The 16,189-nt window shown below is 39.6% G+C and overlaps 3 protein-coding genes across 3 annotated transcripts in view; 1 reads left to right on the top strand and 2 right to left on the bottom strand.

Moving 5' to 3' along the window:
• Window positions 1–16,189, bottom strand: part of LOC143735458 (SLAM family member 5-like) — a 220,643-nt gene that overhangs the window by 131,187 nt on the left and 73,267 nt on the right. The gene's annotated exons all lie outside the window — the stretch shown is intronic.
• LOC143735465 (natural killer cell receptor 2B4-like) overlaps window positions 908–16,189 on the bottom strand; it is a 27,158-nt gene continuing 11,876 nt past the window's right edge. The window contains exon 4 of the mRNA XM_077225651.1: window positions 908–1,004. Coding sequence (XP_077081766.1) covers window positions 964–1,004 — 41 coding nt within the window. The 3' untranslated portion in view covers window positions 908–963. The remainder of the gene's footprint in view (window positions 1,005–16,189) is intronic.
• Window positions 11,909–16,189, top strand: part of LOC143735484 (uncharacterized) — a 23,230-nt gene continuing 18,949 nt past the window's right edge. The window contains exon 1 of the mRNA XM_077225686.1: window positions 11,909–11,975. The gene's annotated coding sequence lies outside the window, so the exon portion shown is untranslated. The remainder of the gene's footprint in view (window positions 11,976–16,189) is intronic.

Here is a 16,189-nt window from a genome sequence, read left to right as displayed (position 1 = left end):
GCAATCAACAATTGACTGACATCCCTTCTGGACAGCACACACACACACACACACACACACACACACACACACACACACACACACACACACACACACACACAGTGACAAGATCAAATTCACCATGGATGTTCTTTTTAATTTTTTTAATGTTTAATTTTTTTTTATCAGTGAGAAGGAGCACTTTGACAGGAGGATAGAAAAACAGTTAAAGAACAGTGGCAAGCCATAGGGGAGTCATCTACGAGAGTCATCATAATTCATAAATGGTGTTAATAAAAAAATATTGTGAACAACTATTGTCTTTCTTCTAAATGGCCCTTGGAATTTTAGAAAACGGATAAATTGTGTTTGTCTTCATAAAATGCTGTGTAGGACACTGTTTTTTAGCTGTTGACGACCAATAGAGAATAGTAAAGCAGATATTTCATCGAGGATCCATATGATTACATGGTACTGGGCTAAATATGGTTAATTTCCAAATGTAACTTTATATAAATTCACAACAACATATTTCCCTCAGTCTCCTGTATAACCTACGGTGAACATAACTATTCTACAGTAGGTCATATATAATTATCTGTCATTATCTGTCATCTGATCCAACTATGTGTAGCCTACTGTTAATTTTTTAATTCACAAAAACAAATAGTCTTATGTAGGCTGAGTGAAGAGAGTCAAAACCAACTGAATATCTACAGATATTTTAATCCATAGTGCAGATCTACACTGTAACATTTATATTTAAATGAACAAAAACCTCAAAATGATTCAAAGTCTATGGACGGGACGGTTAAAAATGTGTAAGTTTCCAGCGTTGATTTAATTATGTTATTTCACAGTGTATCCCCCAACTGGACGCATCAGGAACAACAGGGGCATAAAACTGCCAGGGTATAGACCGGATCCGATGTCATAAACCACCCCTACTACAGTAGCCACACCCACTAGAGCAGACACGACCAATCAGATCACAACTTCAGTGAAACCACAACACTGGACAGAATCTGAGGAAAGAAACAGAAAAACATGGAAACATTAGTGTGAACTTCAACTATTTCCATGTTGTAGAGATTAACACTTAGTCGTAAACTCGGTAAACTTGCGGTTGTACATGAACATTGTCATGGTTTTGGTTGTTTGTTCAGAGACTCTTAATTTGAAGATTATTTTGTTTAGTTTTTCTGATCTCCCTTTTCCTGTTTAGTTCTTGTGTCCTTGATTGTCCTGGGCTGCGTTTGAAATCTTAAAAAGAATGCCTTTGGAGGACTTATTCCAAGTTAGGAAGGCATTAAGACATGTCCTTATTATTTTTATTATTTTCACTTATGTTCACCTGTTCAGTTGTTCAGTTCTCATTATCTTGTGTATTTTAACCCTCAGTTTGGTGCTCTCTTTGTTCTGTGTTGTCTTTGTTTTAGAAGCTGACACATTCTTTGCACTATGGATTATCTTCTTTGTTTTTGTGACAGTAATTTTGCTGCAAATAAATCCCCTGTGTTGTGACAGAACACGAGCTATAACAAGATAGATCTAGAATCGGCTGTCTTTGAAGCCTCTTGTCACGGCCAGAGTCCGTCTGTGAACTTTCTGTCTGCCCAGTTATGGACATGCAGGACACCTTCAGACTGCACTGTGCCGCTAAAGCCATCCTGAAATTCGGCAATATGTCTCTGTGGGCTACCAAACACTAAACACAACAGAGTAAAACTTCACTTTACTCACCATAGACACACACAGTAACACTGAATCGCTTGTATGACATTTCTATGATTTTGCTGATGACGGTTCATAAAGTCCAGTGTGTTCAGATCTGATGTTTCTGATTATCAGATATCCAGTTTGACCGTCCATTGGAGTGTTTTCTCAAATGTAATATCAGTGTCATATATCTTCTGTCTGTGGATTTCATATGAGTGTCTTGATCTCCAAACATAGGCCTATATCAATCAGTATTTCAGTAACATCAGTCTTTAGAGAGACAGAATCTCCCTTCATCACTGACACTGACTTCATTTCATCTCTATCACAAAACACACATGAAGAACATATAAAAGTTTCCCAGACACAAAATTATTTATACAGAGATGGTCTATTAAGCAAACTGCTAGTAAACATTCCATAAATACTGATAAAAAGTGCACAAACTATAAAAGTAATTTCGATTTACTAACGGCACAGGCCGAACAGGAACAGAACACACAGATGAGAGGAAATCATTCTGATAAACACTTGACTCAACTTTAACAGAAAACTGTTATGAGAGGTTTTTACACTGAGGTTTATATGTGGTTGAGAAAACAAACCACACATTTTACACTCACACAGACACACACTACTGCTTTAAATCACATCTACACAAGATAATAAACCACATTGATTGAGCTCAGAGAGCAAGTGTGGACGTCTAAAGACAGTTGAAGACTGACGGTCATTCATTACTGTTGTGATTCTGACCTCTGCTGGTGGAAATGAGTCATTGGATGTTTATGTTGTAAGTCTATAAGGGGTAGTAGTATGAAGCTGCAGACTCGGAGACCTGCATCTACAGTCCCCCTGCACCCAGAGTCCCGCATTCTCAGACCCCTCGTTTTTCGAGACAGCGCCTCCTATCAAATTGTATGGGATAAACATGTGAAGAACATGTGAAGAACTTAAGCCAAAACGTGAGTAGGCTATCTTCAATTTTATTTAGCGAATCGTAGTAGCCTACGCGTTTGATTTATTTTTGAATAAAACTAATTTAGCTCATCGATACAACATATGAATAGGCCTAGTCCATTTAATATTTGTAAAGATAGTTTGTAACAAGATTTGAGCCGTTAATGTATGTTTTTTCGCCCTCTTCCATCCGAAAATATTTTGATAGCTAACGTTAGCCTTTAACTTTGGACTTTTTGTAGATATGTCATAAATGCTGCAGTGATTTTCACTGCCCATTTTGTGACCCCATATATTTCAAACCCACAAAGTTGTCCAAAGTTCAAAAACATCTCAAGGGACACTTCAACAGAGCAGTGCAACATGAAGGTAACATTTGCAAACATCTTTTTGAAACATCATAAGACATGCTATCGGGCCTATACTGTTGTAGGCTATTCCAGGGTACACCATACATCGATGGAGTCGCCCCTGCCGAACCCAGCAACATATCATTTTATGATTATGCAAAGCGACTTATAAATTAGTTTTTTTAATGCAATTGAAGACGAAAAGTAAAGTCACAAACACAGTTTTTTCTTCCTTTTTTCTTTACAGCAAGTCGATGTTTAGGTGATCATTAAATAAAGTACAGAATTGTTTATTATTGGTGTTTTGTCTATTCTGATTTGTTTTGCTTCGCATTCAAAATATCAAAAAACAGATTTTGTAATGTTAGCATGGTAATGTTAATTAGACCATTATAGGTTGAACTGAAAGAAAAATTGGAATTTGAAAAAAAAAAAAAAACATTGTAGCAATATAATATCACATACTATTTTTCAGAAGATAGTTCAATCTGTAATTGTATCCCTTCCATCGCAATGAGTTTTTTTGGCACGTGCATTAAGCAGGGAACGCAAATATTTATTGGATCATTTATTTGGAGACCGTAATTTCACGAGTTTACATGAAATCTGATGTAATATTATAATGCGTATTTGGCTTGCTGTCCGGGGGGAGGGCTCCGAGCTCAGAATTCGGCCCGACCCCAGAGTAATCCCCCCATGACCTTAGAGATCATAGGTATCTATGAGCGGAATGTGGGGTGAAGGGGTGGTGGTGGTGGGATGCTGAGAATCCATATGAGGCGTCTGAGGAGTGGCATAAGCGCAGGTGAGCGAGAACGACCCTTGTTGATACAGTGCACGGTTGCTTCGTTGTCGCAATGGATTTGGATGCTTTTGGTTGACCATTCTTTCCCCCATAGGGAAGCAGCGACGACGATTGGGTAGAGCTTGAAAAGGGCAGAGGAGGCTGAAGACTGGGGTGTGTCTAGGAGCTGAGGGGGCCAGGGAGACGCGAACCAGCGTCCTTGGTAATAGCCGCCGAAGCCGATCGAGGGAGCTGCGTCTGTGAACAGTTTGATATCGAGGGGGAGAGAGATAAAGTCGTCGTAAAAAAAAGTTAAGCCGTTCCACTGATTGAGGAAATTAATCCATCATTTTAGCTCGTTTTTTGACTCGCCAGAAAGGATGATCCAATCTTCCAGCACATGAACAGATGAAGAGAGGGCTAGGAGATGCGCGATAAAGGGTCTGCCCTGTGGAATAATGCGCATCGCATAATTTAGGTGGCCCAGCAGCGATAGAAGTTTGCGTTTTGAACAATCTGTGCTGTCTGTAAAATTAGAAGCGATTAAAATGATGCGATCGATTTTTTCCTTAGGCAGTGAGGCCTGGAATTTTGCTGAGTCCAGATTGATGCCTAAGAACTCGATGGATGTAGTTGGACCCCTAGCTCGGCGAAAACTTTTTTCACTATGAGGAGGTGAGCCTCGGGGATGGTGTCGTGAGGTGAAATTATTAGGAAATCGTCGAGCAGATGGAGAAGAGGAGGAATTGCATAATTATTGGAAAGGATCCAACATATGGCTTCAGAGAGAGTGTCAAAGATTTTTGGGCTGCTTTTGCTGCCGAAAGTTAAGCGCACGGCGATTATAATACTTTTTCTGCCAGTTACACCGAATAAGTGCCATGAATCGGGGTGGATTGGCATTACTTTAAAGGCAGAGGAGATATCTACTTTTGCAAGCCATGCACCTCGTCCAGCTATTTTAATCATGGTTATGGCTTGTTCGATATCATGATAGTTGAGAGAATACTCTTCGAGAGGGATGAGACTATTGATGCTCGGATATGGAGAATTATGGGGGGCTGAAAGGTCGATTATCAACCGCTTTTTTCCCGAGAATTTCCTGGTAGCCACGCCTATGGGGCTGATGCGAAATTTGTTGAACGGGGGGGCCTCGAATGGACCCATCATGAAACCGGATTCAATTTCTTTTTTAATTAGCTTATTTACTACTCCAGGCTCTGCTAAGGAGGACTGAAGGTTAGCGCAGATAATATTTTGCGTTGGATGGCTTTCTACACCGGGTTTAAAGCCTTGAATGAGACCTGTCAGTAAATAATTTGTGAAGTTGGCATATGGGTGGTTTGATAATTCTTCGGCTAGACGGAAAACATTCACAGGAGTCGAGAGATAGTTTTTTGCGTTTTTATTGACAGATTTTTTGACTGGGAATATCACGCGGGCGTGTGCGCCGCCACAGTAATCGCAGACGTGGAGAAAACGACCGCGTTGTCTTGGGCATCTCCCTTCATTGAAGTTCCTACAAACTTGTCTATCGGGTGCCGAGTATGGTGCTCTGGTTGAAAAATCTTCTCTTGCGTGGCGCGGAACGTAACTTGTGGATTTTATGGCATTCTGCTCTGGGCAGGGAGGGATCGATGGATTAATTTGGGGGCATGCCGTGGTGGCATGGATTGTGGATCTGCAGATTGCGCAAGAGATATTTCTGCACCCGAGGAAGACTCGGTTATGGAGATCAGTGTCCAACGCTCCCCAACAGGGACACAGATTCCACTGGGAACCGTGGACGGCGCATTTTGCGGAAAACAGCTTGTGGTACATATAAAAATGACTACCCCCGTAAGACAACGCGAGCTCCGCTATGATAGACAGATAGTCGTTCAGCTCGCGCCGTCTATGGGGAAAAGACGAGCATATGATTTCTGTATAGCGGCTGAAGGCGATACAGAATTCGGCTAGTGACAATGAACGTGATGTAACCTGTGAGTTATTTTTAAGAGTGACTGAAATGTCGCCGTAGTCTACTTGGCGATTGGACTCAGCTGGGGGAAACAAGGAGAGGAGAGAGCCCAAATCAACATCTGCACCTGCTAGGATTTGAGCTCTGATGTTGTTCGTCACTGGAGGAGGTTCAGTTGCTACTGCATTCGGAGGGGCTGGTTTGAGTAGTGGCTGAGAAGAGAGAGAAAAGAGAATGCACTTGGAGAGGGTTAAAGGGATGGGAAATCGGGGCTGTGGCCATTTGCGGAGGCATCCTCACGCAGAGATCGGCCCCCGGATTGGGTGGAGGAGGAGGAATAGGAAGAGCATAGTGTGGAAAGGGGAGGGGAAAGAAATGCGCCGGAGATGGACCGGCTAATGGAGGCATCCTCACGTTAGGGTGAGCACCTGATGCTTGGGAAGGAGGAAAACTGAAAGAAGTAGAAGGGAAGAAAAACGTTTGGGGATCGTGTAAGAAAGTGGAACTGCCGGGATCTAGAGTCTGAGGTACCACAATGGGAGGGGCTGAGGAGGGGAGTTGACCTGGAGGAGATTGGCGCCCATCCGTGACTGGTTCCGGGGCGCGGCCCAGGCTAGCGGAAAGTCTGTGACGCCGTGGCGCGGGGCGGAGCCCAGCGCTGCAAGTGAGTAAGGAGGTACTGCGGGACGACCGATCGGGGCCCGGCGAGCCTTGCTCGTTCGAGCCGAAGCAATTGGAGCTGAAACAGAAAGGTGAGAAGATTATAAGGTGACATATAAATTAAATAATTCTGCTTTTTACATCCTGCGGGAGAAATTTGCATCAGAATTAATTAGGGCTTGTCTTAGCCCCTTAACTGTCCACTTCCCGATGGGAGGGATGTTAGGGGGAGCTGGAAGATGGGAAGGCACGGAGGAAGACGATGATGAAGATGACGAGTTCCTCGCTGGCGGTGGTGAGGGGAGTCTTCTGCGTCTTGGAGTATGCGGAGAGGATCTGGCGGTCCGACGTCCCCTGGTTAAGGATGGAGGCTCAATGTTGTCGTTGGCTGCTTGAGAAGGAAGGGTCGCTGGATCTGCGCTTTGCGGTGGAGATGACTCCGTGATGAAAGATTCATCGTCGGAGGGGAAGAGCTCTAACTCGGACATGACTGCACGGAGGCGGAGTCAGATGCTGAGAAATTAGTCATGAGACAGGAGGTAAGGGAAGGCTTTATTTATACTGGCTTCTTCTTGTGCTGATTGGATGATTACCTGAACATGCTCCTCCCGAACTTTGTTACATAAAACTTCATATTGCATCCTATTGTTTTTAATTGCATTTGGATAAGCGTGCGCTGTACTCTGTGTTCGGGTGTTATACGACCTTTCGAACAGCAGGAAGCACTGTATTCGAAAAACGAGGGGTCTGAGAATGCGGGACTCTCGGTGGGGGACTGTAGATGCAGGCTCCGAGTCTGCAGCTTCATAATATTGCTATAAGGCGCTGCTTAGATCTGGGGCCTGTACCATGGTGGTAGTTGAACAAACTCAGGGTTACAGGATTAGTTTCGAGTTGACAAAACCAAACCAATCCAACCAGGCTTTGTTGGTGCCATGATGCTGATCATCAACTTTCTCTGTCAACTCAGGCTTTGATCCTGAGTTTAGGAGTTTAGGTGTGACATCAGTAGCGAACAGCCAATCACATGCTGAGAAAGAGTGAAACTCATTTAAAACTCATTGAAATTCATTTTTCTTGCGAGAGAAGCAACGCAATTAACTTATTAAATATATAAAATAAAGTATTAAAATATTAAGAATTTAAACAAGTTTACACAGCAATAAGAAAATAACATAGCTGTCTATGAAAGAGGACAACTAAAAGAAAAGTCTCGCTACTGTATATCAGTGCAAGTAAAAGTTGTGAAGTTAGTTTATACAGTTAATAAAGGCATAGAGAGAATTGAACATTTAAGCTCAAATGTAGTCATTTTATAGCTTAATCTATTGATTCTAAAGCGTATATTACCTTTATATATTTATTCATTCAAACTCTGCGTAATAATAATTGATGAAAATTGTACATGTGTGATCGATTAAAGGGTATGATAATTACATAAATAATATCTAAATCATACAGATTTATTATTCTAAATAAGCTGTTACGTCCAAGGACGTATATATATATATATATATATATATATATATATATATATATATTTGTGAAGTACATGGTTCTGTGATCTGTGTGTGCTTTCTTTGTTGTTTTGGTGTCTCCTGCTCTCTTTTGGCTCCTCCCACTTTTCACTCTGGCAGGTAGCTGATTAACTCTCCAGCTGAATACCTCTCCAGCTGAACCTGCTTATCCAGGAGGGACTCAGCATAAAAGCCAGCAGAACTATCATTCAGGGAGAACTCTTCTCCAGAGCATGGTCTGTGTCCTGCCCGGCCCAGTTGTTGAGAGCTGTTGTGTTCCTTGTTGTGGACCTGTGCAACACCGTGCCCCCTTCTGTTGTTCTGGCTAGAGAACTGTTGCTTTGCTGCCTATTGTTAACCCCTGGAGCCACGCACTGTTTTTTTTTTGTGAGATGTCCCAGTCCATACCTTTTTGCTTTATCATTTAAGCTGTTATCTGATTATTTGCTTTGTTTATTGTCTGGGAACTGTAGGGAGGTGGGTGCCATCTTTATTTTGCTATCCCCTGTTTTCTCCTGGTTTGTGGTCAGGTAGGGAGAGAGTGTACATTTTCTGTTGTTTATTTTTATTTTCTTTAAGAGGTTTAGTAAGAAAGTGACTCGCCCAGGCAGATTAAACTTTTGTTTGTTATTTTTGGCATTGCCCCCTCCTGAAGTCTTTGTTTCCTTCCCCACTTACACTCCAAGTAAATTGTTAACTTTTTGAATAAACTTGTTGAAAAGAACTCCCTTGTTGTGGTGCTGTGGCAGGGCCCTGACCATTGCTCTTTAAAATCTTAAACTTTGTTACGTTCGGACCCCTAGACATTCATAGAACGTAACAAAGCATTACTAAAAGCCAGACGATTTTGTCTTTAAAAATCATTTGCTATGTAGTGACCTTTAATTTGGAGTAGAAACAGGTGGAGTGACTTTATCGCATCAGACATGTCACTTTGCTCACAGCTGATTGGTCCAAGTTCGTTTTGCAACCTCTTACCTGGAACATTACCTGCCCCGGACCAGGTTAGCCGTGGAGCTTAAGTTACTATGGCGATGAACTGCTAAAAGCCAAACCACTTTCATGGTGCCTAAAATTTATATTTATTCATTTCACATTAAGGATTTACGTCGTAAATGTTTGGAGATTGTTGTTGTTTTGATTTGGCTGTTTACATATGAAATGTAATTTGTATTTTTTCAGTTGTTCTAATACTTAGAGTTGTACTTATATATATGAAGGGAATTAATATCAATTTTTTTCACATTTAAACAAGAGCAAATTGTAAAAGCAATATTATATTACATAGCTTAATTTAGTAAATTTGGATTAATATGCATTGTATGTAACTACAAACATAAATACATGTGTACATACATTCAGTATTTAAGTTTTCATTTGTTTATTTATAATATTTCCAGACTCCACGGAAACCACAATGAGAAGGGAGATATGTGTCTTTAATAAAGCATGTCTATACAGAAATTTGCAACACGTCCTAACACACATTCCTCTATACACACACACAAATCAACTGAAGACTTTAATGAGACTCGCCTTGATCACTTGGAGTTTGACTCTCTTTGCCTTGTGTGATTGTAGTGATGATGACAGGCGTTGAAACAGCTGCTTTCAAACAAAATCAATTTAAAGACACACAACAAAATTAGTAAAAAAAATGAATTAATTCTATTTTAACCAAATTAATTAAATTATATTCAAAAGAGAAATAAAGGGCAAAAGACAATGTGACAGTGATATTTAATCTACCATCTACAATAATCATGAATATCTGCTGATAGACACTGTATAATATCCAGCGTCACTGAGTCTGGTGTTTGTGATGGTCAGAGATCCAGTCGGATGCAGTTTCAGTCGGTCTCTGAATCTCTCATCAGCACCAGGATACTTATAAATACTGTGTTCATAGACTTCAGCGATACATGATTCATCAGATCCAAACTTCCATGTTCCATGATCATTTCTCTGAATGCTAGTAACATCAGTGTTTAGAGTGACAGAATCTCCCTCCATCACCGATATTATCTTTATTCCATCCGCTTCCACATCTGCAATATATTGAAATAAAAAGTAGGCTATAATTACAATTGTGGCTTGAGAGCCTTGAGAGTCGATGGGTAAAAATGTTTCAAAAGTTTTTTTTTTGAAGTCTTCAGATCAACATTCTTGTTTCTAGAAATAATATGATCGTAGTTAGCATATGTTTTATTTTCAAATTCATAAACAGTTATCGGTATGTAACTGCAACATGAATAGGCTACTATGATACATCTGTCAACTACAGGTGCCATCATGTACCAACAGATGCCAGCCTAGTCTCTCACTGTTTATTTAGACTGTTATTCATGGACTTCCTTTTCCAGAACCCTCTGCTCATGTTGATCTGTTTCAGCTGTGTCTTGTTTCATTTGCTCATCATCCTGTCTATTTAAATGCCTTTTGCCTTCATTCAGTATGAAGTCTTGTTTGTTTAACACTCTCTGCCAGCATTTTGAGCAGTTCCTGTTTTCTTTATTTATCTGTTCCTGAGTTTTGGATTTCTTGTTCGCCTCTGTGGATTGTGTTTGGACAGATGGCATGCGTGACCCTGTTATGGACTATGACGTCGGATTGCACTTGTTAATAACCGTGGATTCTCATTCTCAACTGAATGCTGTCTTACACCACCACCACCAAATCATAACAGATATTAGCTAAGGATTCATCAATGTACTCAAACACAAAACTCACTATTAGAAGCAGTAACTAATAATAAATATTAAAAAATACACTCACCATGAGCACGTTGTAAGAAAGAATTATGTGGATGTTGAAGATTTCAAAATGAAGTTTATTACAGCAGTGGCAACGAAGCATCTTGGGTTCACCGGTGTCAGAATGAACCCAAACACTCAAACCTTTTATCCTGTTACAGTTTATCACTCTTAATGTAAATGTTGTACCAGTCGTGGTCTATATGTTACTGAAGCTGTGACACCCCAATGTCTGAGATCATCTCTGTGTCTCACTAACCTTAACCCATTTGCTCTGGATGTGATCATCCAAATGGTGAAGAAACAATATACCTTGACTTCCTTCTCTATGATAATTAAGCCATTTTGTGATGAGCTCATTCTAAAATATAGCCTACTTTGGAGTGGATGGAATCTGAGTCGGGGCAAACCATAATTTCTTACAACGTATAAAACATGACAACAAGCCCCACCGGAACAGTTTTGGAAGACTGTGTTTAGTGGCTTCAACAGAGCACAGAACAGATAAAGCTGATAGTCTTCAGTCTTCAACAATCTGACTGTTTACATAGATTATCAGGATGAAGGTTTAATCACACTCTACAACTGAAACTACAATAACCACATCTAGTTTTGGGCAATTTTGATATGGGAGTTAAAAGGGATAATTAACCCTTATGCCCAACGAAAAAACTCATAATGTAGGCAATGTGACAGTATTTTTAAGAAAGTACATTATTTAATTCTAATAACGGTGTTGAGACCACATGGTAAAAGTGATAAGTACTGTATGTAAAAAAAAAAAATTTAATTCTAATAATGGTGTTGAGACCACATGGTAAAAGTGATAAGTACTGTATGTAAAAAAAAAAAAACATTTAATTCTAATAACGGTGTTGAGACCACATGGTAAAAGTGATAAGTACTGTATGTAAAAAAAAGGTTAAATTAAATGATTTCAAGAGTTATGATGAATTATGAAGTGCAGGCTAGATAAATATTTTCAGAGACATTATAGTTGGTGCTCTCATAATCTGATATGTGTGGGCCACCAGGGATAAAATGAACCAATAAACCAGCAGTGAATTTATCCAGGTTAGACTAGCCTATAATGTGATTTCATAAGCACAACTACTAGAGCTAGACCAAACATGCCTGTGTAGACAGACCGGTGTGGCAACAAACGGAAATTCAAAACTGGTTCTGGTTCCCCCAGTTTTAAACACTATATTCATAACAGTTAAAACAGTCAACACAGTCAAAGTTGGAGAGAGGATACTGAGCAACTGCTAGACTAATGCTTCAACAAACCAGGTATGTAACAAACTTCTGATAATCAGGACTGTACTCAGGATTGTTGCACTGGTGCCGTGTCATTATTAATTATTATTTATACCTGTAATATCTGACTTTTTTATTTTTTACTCAATAAAAATGTGACATATTGGCCTCTGAAATCGAAAAATGTCACATATCTTTAAAGCTCTGTACTGATATGGTTTCATATGAGGTAGACTATGGGACATTGCATAAGAATAATGCAAGAGTGATTGTGTGACAGTGTGTAGTAAGTAACAAATGCATTTAAGAGTCTGTCATTGCAAAATAGTTATTTATGTGATTTTTGCAAATAATTATGCTGTAAACACATCTAAATAAAACAATGACTTGAAATGTGTAATTTAAAGTAAAAAAAAAAAAGAAGTAATATAGCCCCTCTCTGCTCCTCATGGAACCTTTTCTGGTCCAGGTGAGCTCCACCTGTGTGGATTTTCTGTCGTTTCGTCATAGAGGGGGTCATTTGAAGGGGCGTGGTTTAGCAGGATCGGAATTCAGAAAAGACACAGGAGAATTTACATGAAACATTATAAATTAGTATTATAGTCTGCAAACTGCGATGTCAAAAAGAAGAGAAGAGGATAAACTAATGCCTCTGTCTTTATCAAACTAATGCCTCTGTCTTTGCATTATTTTGCAAACTAATTAGTGATGTAATGAATGAACAGTTTCTAATCCCATAGTAGGCTATAGATATTGCAGTTATTTTTACATTAAACTTTATGCAAACAGTTGCTCTGAGTTCTCCAGATGCCCCAGAAAGTGGGATTTTGTAACAATCATGTCAGTTTTCAATCATTTCACAATAACGTTTTACTCTACAGTTGTGCAGTTTTGGGGGGATGTGTGCCATTTTTTTAATTTGTTTGCCGAAATTAGTAATGATATTTATATACAGGTTTATTTAAAATAGCAAGATTTTATGCAAAAATTAAAGGAGATCAACATTTCTCAGTTTCATTTATGGTGAAAACTTTAACTTTGCTATAGTTTAGTGGAAGATTACTGCCATCAACTGGAAAACAGACACTTTTGCTATGCTCAATGAATAGTTTGTGCATGAATGACAATCTGGACGATAACATCTCTGTTTTCTCCAGAGCGGCTAGATATATAAATAAACTAAATTAATAACTTACAACAAAAATGAACCATCACTGAACTTACTTAAGTTGAACTATGACGCTATTTTATTCTAGATCTGCTGTACAGCCAAAACAAACTTTGTTGCATTATTTTCTTGTTAACACTATAAAGCTGCTTTGAAACGATCAGTATTGTAAAAAGCACTATATAAGTAAAGAATGCTATATGAAATGCTCTTGCTATTTGTGTTTAGGCTGTAATGTGGCTTAGGGACTATTTTTGGATAGTTTAACCATCATCAGCCATCAGCATATAATATAGGCTATATATATATATATATATATATATATATATATATATATATATATATATATATGTATGTTCATGAACACAATGACGGGGTGAAATGTATGAAGGTATTTTTGGTGCAAAACAACTGAACGCCTGTGACAGTGAAATTTGTAGTTGTAGAGAATAGCCACACGTGTATCAGTAAATTTGAAGTCACAGAGAGACATGTTTTAAGAGTTTTAAGACTTTTTTTCTCTTCCACAAACACAACACAACAGTTACACCTTCTCAAATTCTTCATTGCAGGTGCACAAATATGGCGTTATTTTTTAGTCAAAAGTTATGAGCGTGTAAGACATGCTCAGGAGCACATTATGTTATTTCACACGCGCAAAAATGAACCTTCAGCTGGCATGATAAAAGTACTCGCGCACAAATTCAACAACCGAGAGGTGTACAGGTAGCTGCGAGCGAGCGCCTGGCATACTCTCATAGGTTAACTCTGCTTGTACAGTGGAATCCTGCTCGCGTGCAGCGGGCTTCTGCTCGCGGAGTGCTGTTTTGCTCGCGCAGTGGATTCCTGCTCGCTCAGCTGATTTCTGCTCCCTCGAGTCTACATGACTTTTGACAATTTGGGGGCGGAAACCAAGGAGGGCACTGACCCTCTTATGATTGGTCACTTTCATCGTAATCGCAACCACAGGGACATCTTTGTACCTTGATTGACAGCTCTGATTACAGGAAGTCAGAGTCAAAGGATCTCACGGAGTTTTTTTTTTTTGTTTGCTTGTTTTTTTAAATGAATTTAAACTGTTTATAAAATCCTTAAAAACTTTGAAAGGTCCTAAAATATATATGATACCCTAAAACACTTCCCAACTAAGATAAATGGATGAACAAAGACTGAATTCTCCCCTTATGTCATGTTATATTATAATTCCTTACCGTTTATTTATTAAAATGTTTATTTTGCTTACAAATATCTTTATTTTTGTACTAAGACTACATTTATATTCTTGTTGTATTAAGAGCTGCTCCCTCTGACTATATTGTCCTTGTATCCTATTCTAAAGAAAAGGAAGTTATACAGCCATGTTTGTCTGTAAATCTTGATATTTCAATAAAAAAAAAAAACTCCGTCAGATACTTTGACTCCGTGCTTCCTGTAATGAGAGCTGTCAATCAAAGTACAAAGATGTCCCTGTGGTTGCGATTACGATTAAAGTGACCAATCATAAGAGGGTCAGTGCCCTCCTTGGTTCCGCCCCCAAATTGTCAAAAGTCATGTAGACTCGAGGGAGCAGAAATCAGCTGAGCGAGCAGGAATCCACTGCGCGAGCAAAACAGCACTCCGCGAGCAGAAGCCCGCTGCGCGCGAGCAGGATTCCACTGTACAAGCAGAGTTAACCTATGAGAGTATGCCAGGCGCTCGCTCGCAGCTACCTGTACACCTCTCGGTTGTTGAATTTGTGCGCGAGTACTTTTATCATGCCAGCTGAAGGTTCATTTTTGCTCGTGTGAAATAACATAATGTGCTCGTGAGCATGTCTTACACGCTCATAACTTTTGACTAAAAAATAACGCCATACTAGTGACACTTCAGGACTGCGTTATCGTCGTGTCCAGGCTCTGGTCCTTCATCAGATCTGGATATGGCCTGGATCCAGCAGACCGCGGTAAACCTCGGGATAAACAGAGAGACTAATATTAGCGTAGACGCCATCCTTCTTATGATGTACCAAGTACATCAGGATTTATGGGAAGCGTTCCCGGTTCCGGCTAATCTAAACGCAGCCTAACATTGAATTATAGAAGTCTATAATGTGTTATGTGTATGCTAGGCCAAAGAGATGTGTTTTTAGTCTAGATTTGAACTGACAGTGTGTGTCTGCTTCCCGGACAATTTTAGGAAGATTGTTCCAAAGTTTTGGTGCTAAATAGGAAAAGGGTCTACCGCCAGCAGTTGATTTTGATATTCTAGGTATTATCAACTGGCTAGAATTTTGAGATCGCAATAGACGTGAAGGACTAAAATGCGTTAAGAGCTCGCTCAAGTAGGCTACTGGGGAGCTAAACGATTAAGTGCTTTGTAAGTAATCAACAATAGATTTTAAAATGTATACGATGTTTAATAAGGAGTTTAATAGGGATAAACGCATTAACCTGCTTTCTGTCGGCTTATTGAAGTGCACTTGTGTGAACTGTGACAGGAACGCCTGGCCTATAGTTCAGATTTAAACACATCCAGACAGAGCGAGTATTTTGCAGGAAAGGAAGAAGGAGACTTACATCACAAACGCAGACTCCAGTTTCATGACTCAGAACATGATAAAAAAAAATCCTCTCATCTCATTCAGCATGTAAAGTCAAAACGCTGCATGAGAGGATAATATTAGCCTAGGCTATAGCCTACGAGCTGTAAGTTTCCCGCTGACATGTTGCAAGCTTTATCATCACAACCGACATAACAAATGAAATACTCGGCATCAGTTAAGAAAATATACCTCAGATTTCTTGTCAAACGTAGGTTTATATTCAATCGGATTCGGAAAGCTCTTTCCCGTTTTGAAGTGTTTTATTCTCGGCATTCACTCCAGCTGACGGTGACGTCAAGCCCATACCAGACCATCTCGCTATAACAAGCTCACTCCCTCCATGCATGGCTCAATTGGCTTCACTTCGACTCGTGGAATAACCAAGTTCAGGCTGAGAAATATCTGGCTTTCACTATGTTTGGCAGGATATTTGTTTTGTGTCGATACTTATTGATTGTAAGAGGTAAGAATTCCCATATGAACTTTTTAGGTAAATGG

This window comes from Siphateles boraxobius, unplaced genomic scaffold, assembly GCF_051911475.1.
Source record: "Siphateles boraxobius isolate OS27281-9 unplaced genomic scaffold, OSU_SipBor_1 13, whole genome shotgun sequence".
Taxonomy (NCBI): Eukaryota; Metazoa; Chordata; class Actinopteri; order Cypriniformes; family Leuciscidae; genus Siphateles; species Siphateles boraxobius.
The sequence above is the reverse complement of the archived record's forward strand: the minus strand, read 5'-3'. Positions and strand labels throughout refer to the sequence as shown.